The sequence below is a fragment of the Hydra vulgaris genome, chromosome 03 (genome assembly GCF_038396675.1).
Source record: "Hydra vulgaris chromosome 03, alternate assembly HydraT2T_AEP".
NCBI classification, from domain to species: domain Eukaryota; kingdom Metazoa; phylum Cnidaria; class Hydrozoa; order Anthoathecata; family Hydridae; genus Hydra; species Hydra vulgaris.
Genome location: NC_088922.1, coordinates 44,110,768 through 44,126,880, shown reverse-complemented (window position 1 = coordinate 44,126,880; position 16,113 = coordinate 44,110,768). Strand labels below are relative to the sequence as shown.

The 16,113-nt window shown below is 27.9% G+C and overlaps 2 protein-coding genes across 2 annotated transcripts in view; one reads left to right on the top strand and one right to left on the bottom strand.

Moving 5' to 3' along the window:
* LOC101239081 (uncharacterized) overlaps positions 1 to 15,682 on the bottom strand; it is a 52,226-nt gene extending 36,544 nt beyond the window's left edge. Inside the window, exons 1-5 of the mRNA XM_065794491.1 lie at positions 15,663 to 15,682; positions 14,948 to 15,176; positions 14,702 to 14,807; positions 14,424 to 14,462; positions 12,714 to 12,778 (exon numbers count right to left, since the gene is read on the bottom strand). Of these exons, the coding sequence (XP_065650563.1) occupies positions 12,714 to 12,778; positions 14,424 to 14,462; positions 14,702 to 14,807; positions 14,948 to 15,176; positions 15,663 to 15,682 (459 nt within the window). The remainder of the gene's footprint in view (positions 1 to 12,713; positions 12,779 to 14,423; positions 14,463 to 14,701; positions 14,808 to 14,947; positions 15,177 to 15,662) is intronic.
* Positions 6,871 to 8,313, top strand: LOC136078184 (uncharacterized). The gene is made up of 2 exons (XM_065793343.1): positions 6,871 to 7,188; positions 7,531 to 8,313. The coding sequence occupies exons 1-2, from the start codon at positions 7,049 to 7,051 to the stop codon at positions 8,306 to 8,308; spliced, it is 918 nt and encodes a 305-aa protein (XP_065649415.1). The 5' UTR covers positions 6,871 to 7,048; the 3' UTR covers positions 8,309 to 8,313.
* Positions 15,683 to 16,113: the final 431 nt, after the last annotated feature.

Below are 16,113 nucleotides of genomic sequence, written 5' to 3'. Positions count from 1 at the left end.
AACTTTGCACTCGACAAGAACAATCAAATTCTTCATCAACAGAAGAATCCATACAATTAAATGCGTCATATTCATCAAATACTTCTGAAGAAATACTTCCGATGAACTCAGAAGATGTTGAAGCTGAAAAATAACGCCGTTTCATGGAATTTACTGGAGGAGGAACAAGGCAAGGTATTGTTAATGCATCTTCAGAATCAGATTAAGATGTTTGTCAACTAATTTTAAAATGGGCTCTTAATGAAGCGCGAGTGACATTAGACGTTGAATTCAACATTCTTGCTTACTGGAAGAAAAATCAAAAAACAAAATGGGATCGGCTCTATGAAATTTCGCAAGTAGTTTACGGTGCAGCGTTCTCCAGCGTAAAAGTTGAACGTGATTACTTATTTAAAAAACAATTCTCTTTTTTTTTTTAGTCAAACAACTGTTTTTCTACAAGGTCTCTTAATTTGCAACAGAATCTTTTGAGATTTCATTTTTCATTATGAAAACTTTTGAGGAATTGTCAATTGAACCTGTCATTTTGAAAAGGACACTAGTCCAAAGCTTTTAATAATTAGTTAATAAATTTAAATTAAAAATTTCTGTATGATTTATATTTTTTTATAAAAAATAAAAGTTACATAAGTTATATATGTTCTTGATTTATCTACTTTTATGTTTAATTTCTTTAGCAGTGTAGAAATTATTTTATTAAAAACCATGTTTTGTTAATTTTTAATAGTTTAAATAAATGGACTTGTGCCCTTTTCAAAATGACAGGTTCAATTATTTTATTGTTAAATAAATCATAACTATTATAACTATAAGAATATTATTCGAAATTAGTTATAAATTACTACCGGTTAGTCTTCTTAATATGAATTTAATGAGCTGAATATAATTTTTGCGAAAAATTTCAAATTCTTCAGCTTAAAGGAATTTAATTTGGCACAAAATTTTTGGAATTCAATTTTTCAAAGTAAAATCTTTTTCAGGATCAACTATTAATTAAAAATAATAAAAACTCAGCTTGAGATGGTTTTTACATTCTTATAATGGAAATTTCCAATATTAATTAATACTAATCATAAGGGATGGCACTTTTACTTACTTTTTTTTTGCTTACTCGAGTTAATTTTTATCAAAGTTAATTTTTATCAAAAAGTAAATTACATAAGTAATTTGAAACGTTTTATGTAAATTTACATTTCCGTATAAGTAACTTATTTTTTTTAAACGACTTTTACTTTTTAAAGTAAGATATTTTACTTTCAAAAAAAAGTTATGTAAAAGAAGATTACATCAAAAAGTAATTTACTTTTACATGTAAAAGAAAGTCACGTGAAAAAGCTATTTTACTTTTACATTTAAAAGTTAATTACTTTTGAAAATTACATTACATAATATAAAAGTTTCTCAAACGGTAATTTACATTTACCTATAAAAGTAATTAATTAAAAAAATATATATTATAAAGTAACTTGCATATGAAAGTAAATTACATAAAAGTAATATGCTCCCAAATGTAAATTAAATTTACAAATAAAATAATATTTTTTAAGTAGGAATTTTTTATTTTAAAAGTAATAACAAATCTTCATTAAAAATAAATTACATCAGAGCCGTAACCAGCTTTTTTTGGTCTTTGAGATAGCTAACTTCCAGACATGGAACAAACTCCAAAAATTTATATGTTTATACTTATGTCAAATAAGGATGCTATGCATAAAATTGCGATGATTGGAGGCTGGGAACAAAAAAAGCCCCAAATTTTGTGCCCCCTGCCCCAAATGTGAGTACTGTTTTTAACTAGACTCATATTCATCAATAAATTTCAAATTTCATAGTAAAATATTTTAGCTTTCAAAAATTATAACCATATAAAGTTTAAACCCCCCTCAATTTAAGGGGGTTATAAATTTTATATGGTCAATATTTTTGAACGCTGAAAAATAATACTATGAAACTTAAAATTTATCTATTAATATAAGTCTAGTTGAGAACAGTGCAAAAAATATTTCATCAAATTGTTGCTCTCACGTTTGGGGCAAGAGGGGGGCACAAAATTTAGGGCTTTTATGTTCCCAGTCTCCAATCATCGCAAATTTTTGCAAAGCATCCTTATTTGACATAAGCATAAATATATAAATGTTTGGCGTTTGCTCCATGTCTGGAAGTTAACTATCTCAAAAGACCGAAAAAAGCTGGTTCTGGCTCTGTACATAAAAACAAATTTAAATTAGATAAGCTTACACTTTATATAAATTGTAAAGTAAATTAAAAGTTACTTAAAGTAAAGTAAGCAAATAAATTTACTTATATTTTAAGATAACTTTAATATGATCTTGTATAAAAGAAATGAAAAAAAGAAAAACTTTAAGGCACTAACATTTAGTTTGCCGCAACATTCGATTTGCGCGGTTTTAGGTATTTCTTCCCTGTAAAGTTTGAAAATATCAATAATAGGTTTCCACCCATGATTAAAACCCTCTCTAGTTCCGGTCCATGATATTTTTAACTATTATAACCCTTCTCTGAATCAAACTGTCTCAAAAATGTACACTATCTGGCCAACCATTCGAAAGGTCTGAAATTTAGACAAAGCTAAAATAAGGCATACCCATGGGTGACTCAGAAAGGGTAGTTTATTAGAAAAGAAAATAATTGGCGTAATTGTTAGTTTTTTTTTACAATTTTTTTGCGTAAATGCATTTATTATTTAAAAACTAAGGAAAGCTTAAACTTGTCCTGAATTATGGGAGCTATAACACCATGGCCTGAAGATTAGGGAGCCCTAAACTTTATTAGGAGGACTCATTATTTTTGTAAAGATTTTTCGCCACTTTGATACAAAAAAAGTCCACCTGGTCAAGAATATCCTTTGACTCTAAAAGTCTTATATCTTTATTTAAGTGTAGTATCAGTGGCCTAGCTACTGCAAGGCCAGTATAAGCAAAACTTACGGTTCCACAAGCAACTAAACCAAGAACCGCAAGGTTCAGAAGCACTAAGATATATATAAAGGGTTTTTTTGTTAGTTTTTTTAAGAAAAGTTATCGCTCCAGAGAAACAGTAATTAAGCACCTTGGCCACGTATGTCTACTAACAAAATACACTTTGCTTGGCCGTTGTGTAATATACCTATATCCCGAGCTGTAGCGTAAAAACGATTTATAAGTAAATAAAAAAATAAAAATTGTGGTGATAAGAGCCTGGATACAAAAATGCCCTTAAACATTTACCATCCCTACTACAAATGTGAGAGCAACAAATTAGTAAATTTTATTGTTTTTGTTTTCTTACACTAAGTTTACATCCTCGCCAAATGAAGTGGTTGTTTCAATCTTTTTCTAAACATTTTTATGTGATAAGGAAGAACACATTTAAGTTTGGTACTTTAGTATGTTTTTGTTTATACCACAACATTGCACAATTTTAAAGAAAATTTAATATGAAATCTTATAAAAACCATTTTGATCAAAGTTATTGCGTTTACATAATTTTATGAATAATACATCTCATAATTTACGAGCGTAAATTTTGAGATGTAATATTGATGTAATTATTAAAGACATCATTGTGTTATTGGTTATTTGGTTATCCATACAGTCTTTAAATGAGTTTAATGTGGTTTTTAACAACACATTAAAAGGTTTTTAGAAAACCTCATTTGTACGTAACTATATAATAATATTATTAGTTAAAGAAGAGGCTATTGATTAATTAATTGTAATTAGTTTGTTGATAAAAGGAACCGTTGCATGTACAAATTGTAAAACTTTTTTACATTTTCCTAAACATTCTAATGTGATATAAACAAGAACATACTTGAGTTTGGCACTTAAGTATGTTTTATTTACTAAAAGTATAAATATTAACCAAAATCATTGGTTTTTCAGAATCATAATATTACATCTCAGAGTTTACGCAAGTAGACATCATTATATTATTGGTTACCATAAAGTCTTCAAATGAGTTTGATATGGTTTTTAACAACACATTTAAAGACATTTAAAGATGCTGTTGATTAAGTAACTTTAATAGGTTTGGTAATAAAAGAATACGCCGCATTTTCAAATTATGAAACTTTTTTACACCGCTTTTAATGTGGTATAATACCACGCAATACTTGTATTTAAATCAATTTAAAGTTAAATCATGTATTTTGTTTAATTTATATTTTCATGGATAAAATTTTTTTAATCCATTTTATTTATATGTTTAAAAAAAAAAAAATTCAAAATTTCTGTTATTTATGCAATATTTCTTCTGTTTTAGTATGTTATTTTAGAAAAAGATTCACCTTTTTCTAAAATAACATACTAAAACAGGAGAATTTGGTACTTCAGATACATATATTTTAATTTTTTAGATATATTTTTAAAAAATACAAAACTATAATTGTCAACTTAAATAAGGTTGTTAAACTCAAACTTCAGAAAAACAAATGATCATCAATTTTTAATGACAAGTTTTTAATGTCTTTATTATGTACGGATATTTAGAGGCTTGGCAGTAGGTATATTTTTGTCTTCTTCTTTTCCCCGCCTTTCGTATATTTTACAAAAGAAAATTAATAATTTGTAACGCAAATTAAGAAAAATAAAAAATTATAAAAATTAAAAATCCATCGCTGTATTAAAGAATGTATTAAAGAATTTGATAATTATCAAAGCCCATTTAAATCCCCTAAATAATTGGAGAGGTTGCTCAAAATTTATGTGTTCATAGTTTTTGAACATTAAGAGATTATTGCATGATATTAGAGACTTGTTAATGAAATTAAATTTAGTTTAAAATGTTAAAAAAATGTATTTATAAATGTTATAAACTCATCACTCTCACACAAGTGGTATAAAAGGGAAGTCAACATTTTAAAGGGTTTATTTTTGCAGACTCCGATTATCGCAATACTTTTGAAAAGCTTTACATAAACATGAATATATAAATGTTTGGAGTTTGGTTCATGTCGTTACATAAAGTTAAGTTCTCAAACAAAAACAAAAAGCTTGCTACGGGCCTGATTTTAAATTTGTGATTGGAATCTGGTTGTTTAAATATTGTGATTTGCACTTTTGTTATTTTTTTTACTTTAAATTTTTTGAAAATTTAAAATAAAAAAAGTAACAAAAATTTACTGAAAAAAAAGAATTTGATGTTATTTCATCTGTATGATAAAACATCATCAAGACAATTTTCTTCACAATCGACCATATAATTTTAAACTTAAAAGTGTGCTTTTTTGAACCATCCTACTAAATACGCTTTATTAAATAAATTAAAATAAGCGGTTTTTGCGGTTATAAAAAGTTATACATTTTTTTTCAAGTTGAATACTTTTACATTTATACTTTTTTAACTTTAATTTTTTTTTTCAAATTAATCTTGATGTTATTTATATTAGTTGTTTGAAAGTTTTTTTTTGAAAGATGTGTCTTTTTTTTTTGAAAGATGTGTTTTTTTTGAAAGATGTCTGGTTTAATGTTCTTGCTTTGGAAATGGCTCTACATTTTGCAATTTTATTCTAAGTTTTGTATTTTGGCTTCCTTTATTCAGCGTGGTTGTTAAAAACTAATCTAACCAAAAAAGTTATTTCTGGAAAAGACCAACTCAAATAATTGTTAGATAATAGAATAATAAAGGAATACTTGTTTTCTGGAATGGACTAATTGAAGTTAGTTCATTCCAGACAACAGTTTTATGAATAGCTATTAATAAATAAACAAAAAAAATTAATTTTAATTTCTGGGTGGCTGTTTCGACCAGAGCTGACCAGTGCCGTCCCGAATAGGGGTGAGGGGGTATCCCCCACCCCAAAGCTATTATATATGCATTTGAGTTAGCACATTTGACCCTTTTTTTGTGTGCGTGTGTGTCTCTAGTTGGCAAAAAACACATACGAACCCCCTCCTCAATCAGAGACCTCTTCGGGACGGCTCTGACAACAACCACGCTGAATAAGAGAAGCGAAAAGCAGCAGCATAACTACAAATATGCCCGGCTCATTTACGGTTAATTTTTTTTTTTTTCCGGATAAAGTAAAATCAAAGTAAAGCCGGAATGATAAAGTTAAATTAAAAAAAAAAAAGTGGAGTTTTCTCCTGTGCTCTGAAAACAATTTCAACTTGTACTTTTATTAAGTTTACACAAATGCTGGAAGGTTTACACATGCATGAATTACCTATAGCTTAGAAATTATGCCCCCTTTCCCCATCTTCCCCCGACAAACTTTCATTCTGGACATTAACCTAATCTGCTAAACAAACAAAAAGAAATAAAAAAATCAATGATTATTAAGCAGCCCCTATTAGTACTCATGCGACAGGGAGCCCGTCTCTATACTACTAGTATAGGCTATATTTGCCCCTAATTATAATAGAACTACCCTTTACGATATACGTGAAAAAAATAGGCAATAGATTTGAATACCTATCTCAAAATTTATGTTAAATCAACATGAAATTACTGTTCTTTGAGAAAGTAAATAATATAACTTTCTTTTTACTTACTAACCAAGTAAAGTATAAAATTTCAAAGAAAAAAATTACTTTTATTTGTAAAAGTAAATATTTTTTTTTAAATTACTTTTGTGTAAGCTGTTTTTGCTAATTACTTACTTTTACACGTAAAAGTAATTTTTTGTTACGATGTAGTTTTATTTTGTAAAGTAAGTGTTATGTCTTTTAAATATTATATTTACGTAAGTTTATTTCATTAATAAAATCTTTAACATTTAAAAAGTAAATTACATTTCGATGTAAGTTTTTTATGTAATCATAACCAAAAAAAGAGTTTAATGAAGCAAAAAAGCAACAAATTTGTTAGACTATTTTCACTTTACTCTTTAAATTAGGCTGAAATGCGCAATAAATTTGTTATACCCCGTTCATACTGACGATAAAACACGTTTTAATTGTCGTATTTTAAACGCGTTTTACATTTTACTATTCTCATCAAATTTAAAATTGGTTTTAATTAAAACACGCAACGTTAAAAGTTGTTTTAATAAAACAACGTCGCGAGGTTGTTTTAATTGCGTTTTATTACCCTGAACTGTTTTTAAATGGCGGAGGAAAAAGCTGTTGCTGAAGAAAAAGTTAAATCTAGAAAGAGAGCTAGACATTGGGATGATGAGGAAACAAAAATACTAATTAGTAAATGGTCAGAAGATAATATCCAAGAAAAGTTGAAGTCATGCACAAGGTTTTGTTTTGTTTTTTTCAGTTAAGTTGGATCAAATTGAAATAACTTGTTAAATAAAATCAAACCACTCGTTACTAAATAGTTTAAATAAATCACAAATAGACAAGAAGTGATTACGAATTACATTAATATTGAATAAACAAGGAAATGAATGTTTATAAATTGTAATTTTTACAACAAGATATTTATTTCTCTTTGATAGTTAGCACAATATATATATATATATATATATATATATATATATATATATATATATATATATATATATATATATATATATATATATATATATATATATATATATATATATATATATATAACTTCATATTTTTTGGATTTTAGAAAAGGAAAAATTTGGGAGGAAATTTTGCTATTCTTGCAAGCTTCTGGATATGAAGACAGAGATAAAGAGATGTGTAAAACAAGAATTCACACATTGACAAGTGCATATCGCAATTATATTGATAATAAACGAAATACAAGTGGGACTGGTCCTTCCAAAAAACCATCCTGCTTTGATGAAATTGATAAGGTTCTTAGTGACAAACCAACCACATTACCAACTTTTTTGAAAAGTTCCTCAGGCATGAATGTTATTATTGAAAAAACTGCAGAAGTGAATAATTTTAATAATTGCGTTAATGAGTTAGTAAACTGTGAACATATAGACATTGAAACTACTCCGTCAAGTTCTAAATCTGAAGAGTTGGTAAAAAAAGATAATAGTTTTTACTTTAAAAAATCCAAAAAGAAAAAATCAAGAAGTGAGGTAATGTTTGAACAATTAAATGCCACTGTTAATAAATTTATGACCTCTCAGGCTGATATTGATCATAAAATTTTAGAAAGTATTTTAGAAAACCACAAACAAGAAGAATCATGTGTTATATTAAAAGTTCGTCAAGTTGAAGATTTATATTTTATTGAAATAGAACTTTCATTGGCAGATTTGACACTAGAAAAACTTACTTGCACAATAAAAGAGGAATTTTCAGTTCAAGATAATGCATCTTTATTGATTACCAAGTTACCAAATGTACTTATCCGAAATGATAAGGATGTTAAACGTCTTAAAAGTGGGACTGAGATAGAGTTTTTAATTATGATTAAAAAAATGTGAAGCAATTTCTTTGTTTTGTTATTTTTTTCTCAAAATAAAATAAACCATGCCTTTTACAACATTGTTTGAAAAAAATCATTTACAACTAAACAGTTGTAAAATAATGTTTTTTTATGGAATTTCTAATAAACTCAGCTTTATTGTCAAGTTCAATGCAACTGTGGTTTAATATAGGGTTTACTAAGTCAATTTCTGTTTGTTCAATCCATTCATTTAAATACTTTTGCTTTGTCAAAGTACAGAAGTTATGTAGTATACAACATGTTGTAACAATATTGACTGTGTGTTCAACTGTTGTATCTAATCTCTTTAAAAGACATTGAAATCGACCTTTTAATCTTCCAAATCCATTCTCCACCACCACACGACATTTACTAAGAGAAACGTTAAACTTTGCTTCTTCTATACTAAGATTTCCACGATCTGAGTAAGGTTTCACAAGCCAATTTTTAAGGGGATATGCTGAATCACCAAGGATAAGAGGACCAATTTCAATATTATCAATTATTTTAGATAAGTTTGTAGGTAAAAAGGTTCTAGCCAGACACTCTTTATATAAGGGAGAACTTTTAAAAACCCTTGAATCGTGTGATTTGCCAGTCCACCCTACAAAAATATCTCTAAATAAATACTTGCTGTCTACCAATCCCTGTAAAATAATGGAGTGATATTCTTTTCTGTTTATATAGTCCTCTGAATTTTTATGAGGAGCCTTTATTCTTATGTGACATCCATCAACTGCTCCAACTACTTGTGGAAAACCATATAATTTTTCAAAACTTACTATAATCTCCATTGTTTCTTCCCTTGAGGGTAAGGAAATGTATTTCTTCATTAAGTTATCAACAAAATGTTTACAAATTCTGTGAACTATTGTACAAACAGTTGATTTTCCTAAGCCAAATAAATTGGCTATTGTTCGGTAATCTGCAGATCCACTTAAAAAGTAAAGTGTCACAGCTAACTTCATTTCTAAAGGCAAAGATTTACGAAAGTTAGTGCCTTGTATAGGCATAAAAGGTGAAACTTCCTTGCACAGATAATTAAAGGCTGCTTTAGACATTCTTATGTTTTTTATCCAATCATCTTCGTTCCAACAGTTTACCATTGTTTCGTACCAAAAGCTTTGACTGCGAGGTTTAGTCCAAATTTTTCTGTAAACCGCAAAATTATAAGCAGTAATACAGTTTATCAGTATGTGCTGCAATTGCAGTCTTCTTTTTTTCCTTGATATGTACAATAATACTCGTAACTTCGAGATCAAGTTTTTCTTTGAGAGCGCCATTTTCGAACGTTAATATAAATACTAAAGAACGTTCAATCTGAACGCAAGAAAACTGAAAACATGTTTATTATAAAACTATGTTTACATTAAAACATGTTTATTTAAAACAGAATTTAGTGTGAACTGGGTATTAGATAGACTTTTTCTTCAAGAATATCAAACAGCAAATATGTGAGACATAAATTTATGTCAAAATATGTCCGTAGAAAATGTCTGACATATTTTATGCCAGCAGAAAACAATTCAGACATAAAATTATGTCAAAATGTGCCCATAGAAAATATGTCTGACATATTTTATGTCAGCAGAAAATAATTCAAACATAAAATTATGTCAAAATATGTCCATAGAAAATATGTCTGACATATTTTATGTCAGCAGAAAATAATTCAAACATAAAATTATGTCAAAATATGTCCATAGAAAATATGTCTGACATATTTTATGTCAGCAGAAAATAATTCAAACATAAAATTATGTCAAAATATGTCAACAGAAAATATGTCTGACATATTTTATGTCAACAGAAAATAATTCAGACATAAAATTATGTCAAAATATGTCGATAGAAAATATGTGGGACATATTTTATGTCAGCAGAAAATATGTCTCAGACAGATTATTTTTATATGTCTCAGACAGATATTTGACAGATAACAACCCTGATTTAAAATGTAAACTGTTCCTGTTGATTTAACCTGAAAATATATTAAATGGATAATCTCGGGTTGATGTTAATTTTTTTAACATTCGTATTTTAGTCTTTCTTTTGTACCGTTCTTCATTTTCCTGCTCCGCTCCACATTTTACAGCTCCTCATTTTACAATCATAAAAGTACTCTTTATATCAGGTTTAATACATTTGTATTCATGGAAGAAACTACTTCATGTAAAAAATTATAATCAAATTTTTACCATAATCTATCAATTGACAAACATACACACTCTATGTTGTCTTTCACATGTAATGTTTTTGAAACTGCAATAATCATGCTTATAAGTCTGTCTGTTAATAGTTTAAAATGTATAATTAATCATTTCAATTTATACATTTGTATTCATTACAAAAGTTAAAACTTTTATAGATACACATACCCAGCTTCCTAAAAACCAGCAATACTGCCTTAACACTGATATTTTATATGCCACTCCTTTTTTGTATTATAACCAAAATTATTTATTATTGGGGAATTACAAAACATTTTTCCCACACAAAAAAAGTGGTCGAGCGTGTTATACTCAAGTAACAAGAAAATATTTTACGATTTGTTAAATTTTCAATAGCACTCGTTTACTGCATTTAAGTTATAAGAATGTTGACATTTGATAAAAGAAAATTAATAAAAGCTAATTTTATTCGTACATAATAATTTTTTAGTAACAATATGTCATTATACCTACTTAAATAAGCAGGATCAGGTGACAAAGGTTAAAAAAATGGTAGATCAAATTTTTTTTTTTTAATGAAGGTAAAACATTGTTTCATTTCACTTTTTACCCCTATAAACTAAATAAAAGTACAGACAAAAAATATACAGATTTATTATTTAGTTACTAATGGTTTGGGCTTCACAGGGATTTTATACTCGTGTGAAATAAGCTGTGATACTGCAAGACATTGTCAGTTTAATCACTTGACAAAATAGAATCCACATTTACAAGAAAATAAGAGCAACAAGAATCAGGCATGCGGAGTCCCTAAAGGACTCCGCATGCCTGATTTTTGTTGCTCTTTATATATCCATTTTTTTCAGGTCTGTAGTGTCTAGAAGCTCTAAACATGTTTGTTGACTTATGATCTGCTATAAGAAAAAATTCATGAGATTTAATGACTTGGAACTTATTGTTTTTAAGTCTGGAATCCTGGAGTCCCGGTGTCCTTGCCGCCATTATACCTAAGGACAAGGGTTAAAAAAATAATTATTCGTCTTACCTCAAACCTCTTTTTATGCGGTCCTTTTTTATGCGATACTTTATTTTTGCGTGTTTTATGCAGTTTTTTTTGTGCGATCTCATAGAATTTAATTTTTGAACGCGCAAAAATTTCAATCTCTCAACGAATAAAATGTTCATACGTCATTATATAGTTTACGTCATTATATAGTTTACGTCATTATATAGTTTACGTCATTATATAGACGTATGTACTACGTCATTATATAGTTACTGTTATGAACATGCAACCACAAATTTTCAAGAGTACCTATAAAAAGTAGTTTTCGAAACAAAATTAAAAAATGTTTTTAATTTTGTTTCGAAAACTATTTTTAAAAGGTACTCCTGAAGTTTTATGTGATTTTTTTGAAGCGTTTTTTTTTATGCGGTCATTATCTACCGCACAAAAAGAGGTTTGAGTGTACCTATTTAATGTTACTTATTTTTCTTTTGAATTAGCGAGTAAAGACTTTTGAATTAGCGAGTATGAGAACTTTATTAAGCGTTACATATTTTTTCATCTAAACAGTTTTGACGCATATTAGTTAGAACAAAGTTAATATGAAGTCAACAAACGAACTCTAAGACAATTAAAACCGTTTTCATAAAAAATTGCGTTTCTTTATTGAATTAGAAAAGAAGTGAATATAAAAATATAAAACTGCCAAAGTTATCAATTATAAACGTGAGAAAAAACTCAACCTAAAACAAAGTTTTTATACTGGATCTCAAACTCTTCCTAAACGCATGGAAATTTTCAAGTTCCAAAAAATAACTTGAAAGCGCTTGAACTTTTAAAAATGGTTTACTTTACAGAAATATTTTTAATACTTTCATGGTATATTTTTTATCTATATTTATGTGAATCATTTTCTATGTTTTATAAATTTTTGAGAGTTTGAAAAACTTTTTCCGAGAGGAGCTAAGCCCTAGTGTTTAAAAATCTGGACGAGACTAAAGCCCCCGAATCCCAGCGCGTTTTACGCCAACTTTTTAAACAGCAAAACCTACTTGTTTAATAATATTTGAATATAACTTGTTTAATGCTATATATATATATATATATATATATATATATATATATATATATATATATATATATATATATATATATATATATATATATATATATTGTAAAATAATAAAAAGCATCATTAGTATAATTAAAAAAATATTAGTACGTACATCCATAATTATGCATGCAGGGTTGCTAACAAGTTCCACGCCAATACTGCAACGTTTTTTCTCACCTATCAGAAAGGTAGGCAGTTATGTTAGCTCAAGTAAGGTTATTAGGTAAATAAGGTTGAGTGATTCATGGTTTATCAATTTTAGAAAATGACATCCAGCTCTATTTAGAAATTGTTTACTTACGCAAAAATAACTTTGAGCACTTAATTTCTCTTTAGCGTCTATCTGCACTTTTTAAAATTTCTCAAAGAGTTGCATGGTTTTGAATCTTGTTACAAGAATGAGTGCAGTACTGAGCCAGAAAACAAACAAAGACAGTTTAAATTAAAAAAAAATAATTCCATTTGAAAATAAAAAGCACGCGGTTAGATTTTATAGTCGCATGGTTGCATGGTTGCATGGTTGAATGGTTTCGTTTGATTCGGCCGTTTAAATAATCATTAAAGTATACACTTAGCGTCATTTCAGTATTGACATTATCAAGTGGAATACATGAGTCTGATGGATGCAACTATATTGAAAGCAGAGCCGTGGCTAGGCTCCCCCACATCCTCCAATCGGGTGAGGGGTAGCAGCGAACTTAGGAGGCCCATTTAAAAATTTAGGGGTCCTTTTGCAAATGTAAGGAGCTTATTTTTAGTAATACCTATTGGAAAAATTTTTAAAATTTTGGGGCCCTAATGACAGAATTTTTTTTTGAGGAGGAGGGGGTGGGTGGGTGTGAGGAGGTTGTCTCCGAATCAGTAGCCACGGCACTGATTGATCGAACACTAAAAAACATCAAAGTTTCATTACTTTGGTTTCTTTACATTTTACCCGAGTCCTTTAAAAATAAAACAAAATAAAACAAAACAACCATTTTGTTTTGCGCACGTTTTAGATTTAATAAACTCATGATTTTTGCAACTAATTGGGTGTCAGCAGCTAATGTTATTCAGACACTGTTTACAAATTCAGGGATGCCGTTAATAAAATTAAAAACAGAAGAGAAACTACAATCAAGTTTTGAAGCACACTGTTCAAATAATTCATTCAATAAGAAATTAAATTGCCAAAAACCAGACTTTTCTAGTTTTCTATTGCGCAAAAAACTTTTAACTTATTGAGAATCATGTCAAAGAATTCATACACCGATAGCTTTAGATAAAGAAAAATGTTTGTAAAAATGCCTTTAAAATTATAAAGAATAAGCAAGGCAGAACAACCCTGACGAGAAGTCTCAGAAACGAATTTTCAATAAAAGTATGCAATTTTATGTGAATTGACAGCTTCTGTTTAATTGGCGGCTTTTTAAACAATTATTTATATTACTCAGCATTTTTGGTAAAAGGTTCCTTTTAAGCTCGCCAAATAGTTCATTAAGATAGTAAGATGTTAGGTTCATTTCCGTAATTATTATTATCAAAATCTAACAACATAACAAATGGTTTTACAAAAAATCCAATGATTATCACTAAGCATTTCAAAATATTCATTTTTAAGCCTTAAATTGGACCAGCGGCAATAAGGCCAGCAGCAACTCTAAATATGCTCAAAAACAATATTTTGAACTCAAAGTTATTTTTACTTAAAGGGTCAATTTTGGGTCAAAATTGAGTCAAAGGGTCAAAATTGAGGTAAATGATCTCAAAAATTGAATCACCGTATTTAATCTCCGTAGAAATTAAGTTATTCTTGATAAAAAAAAAAGTTAATAGCTCTAACCTCCTGAACAGCCTCCTTCAAATATATCAGAGCCCAAAACTAAATGATCATTGAGAGTTAGACTTTAAAACTAGAAATTTTAATTTCTTCAAAATTTTAACTAAAATTGAGTTTTCCTATATAAATAATAAGTTTCAAAAAAACTGAAAAATTTAAAGAATTTAACTCATTCCTTAAAAATCTCTTTGTGATGGAATGCTACAATAAGAATTTGAATGAAAAAAAGTAGTGAAAAACAAGAAGAAATTGAAGAAAAAAATTTCAAACAAATTATTCACTTGTATTTTGACACTTATCCAAACCGAGTTCATTAATTACTAGATCAACGACTGCTTTTTTTTCACTGCCTTTCATATTCTCTGGAAGTCTAATTTTTCCTACAAACTGAAGAAAAAGAAATGTGTTTAATAATTATTTATACAAATGTTAAATAATTTTCGTAATATATTGAGGTGATAAACTGAGTTGATTATCTGAAATATAAAATAAATAAGTTATTTATAAAAATGATAAGAATAATTTACCTCTAGACATTGCCGCACTGTAATGTGAGAAAAAAAGATGTCTTCTTGCATGACATAGCCTATTTTCCTTCGAAGCAGCTTTGAAGCTTTTTTGCCATTAATCTGGATTAAACCAGTGTTTAAGTAAATACCTTTTATTTCCCGACCAGCAAGTAAATTTAAAAGTGTCGACTTTCCTGCGCCTATAAATACTCTTATGTTTTTAATCAAATTCATAAAAGATTTTTTTCTAAAAATAAAGAATAAAAGTTAAAAGAAAAATTTTAGTTTGCTGTATGAAATGGTACCATAGCATCAACATCATAAGTTAAAAGACATGATGTATTACTAAAAATGGGCCAGATTATATTAACCATAGATTTGTAAAAGCGGAGTCTGAAGGTCAACATAAAAAATGCCGTCAACTTCAAATTATGAAAAAGTACAATAACTTATTTTATTAACTTTCTAAACTTGCTTTGTTTGCCGCACATTCTCTAAATTTATATAAACTGTCAGGTTTTTACTTAAAAAATATATAAATTTAAAAATATATAAAATGGTTCAGGACTACAAAAAGCGTAATAAGAAGAAGTATTTAGTTAAATATTTGCATTTAGAATGACTATACACAAAAGCTCAATTTAATTTATACTAAACGTGTTGGAAAGTAATTTAGGAATGAATTAAGTTACTTAACACGTATTGATATTTTGGAAAACATCGTCTTTTTCACACTTGGTCACACATGGTCATTTTCCTATTAGTTATGATCAGAAGTATTAGAATGTCAATAGCTGATAGTGAAAGAGAGCACGAGTGTATTTTGACAAACTTAATAGTTTTAAAAGAAAAAATTTTAAATGGAGTAAGGTTAGGAATTAGACAAAGCGAGAAGAAACTTATTTCTTAACAAAAAAAAAGTATTTTATACTTACATTTACTATTTATTACACACTAGCATATATTTATATATTTTTAAACTCTAATTTATTTCCAACAAGATTGCAAGGAACCACTATTAAGTTATGAGTTACTTTAAAATAAAGGATAGGTTAAAATAGGAGAAAATAGTTAACTGAAGACTTTAAAAGTTGTAGGATGTATTAAAAAGGAAAATATGAAGATGGGGAAGAGTTATATTGCTTTTTTGATGTGCAAGGAAAAAATCTGGAATAATATTTTAT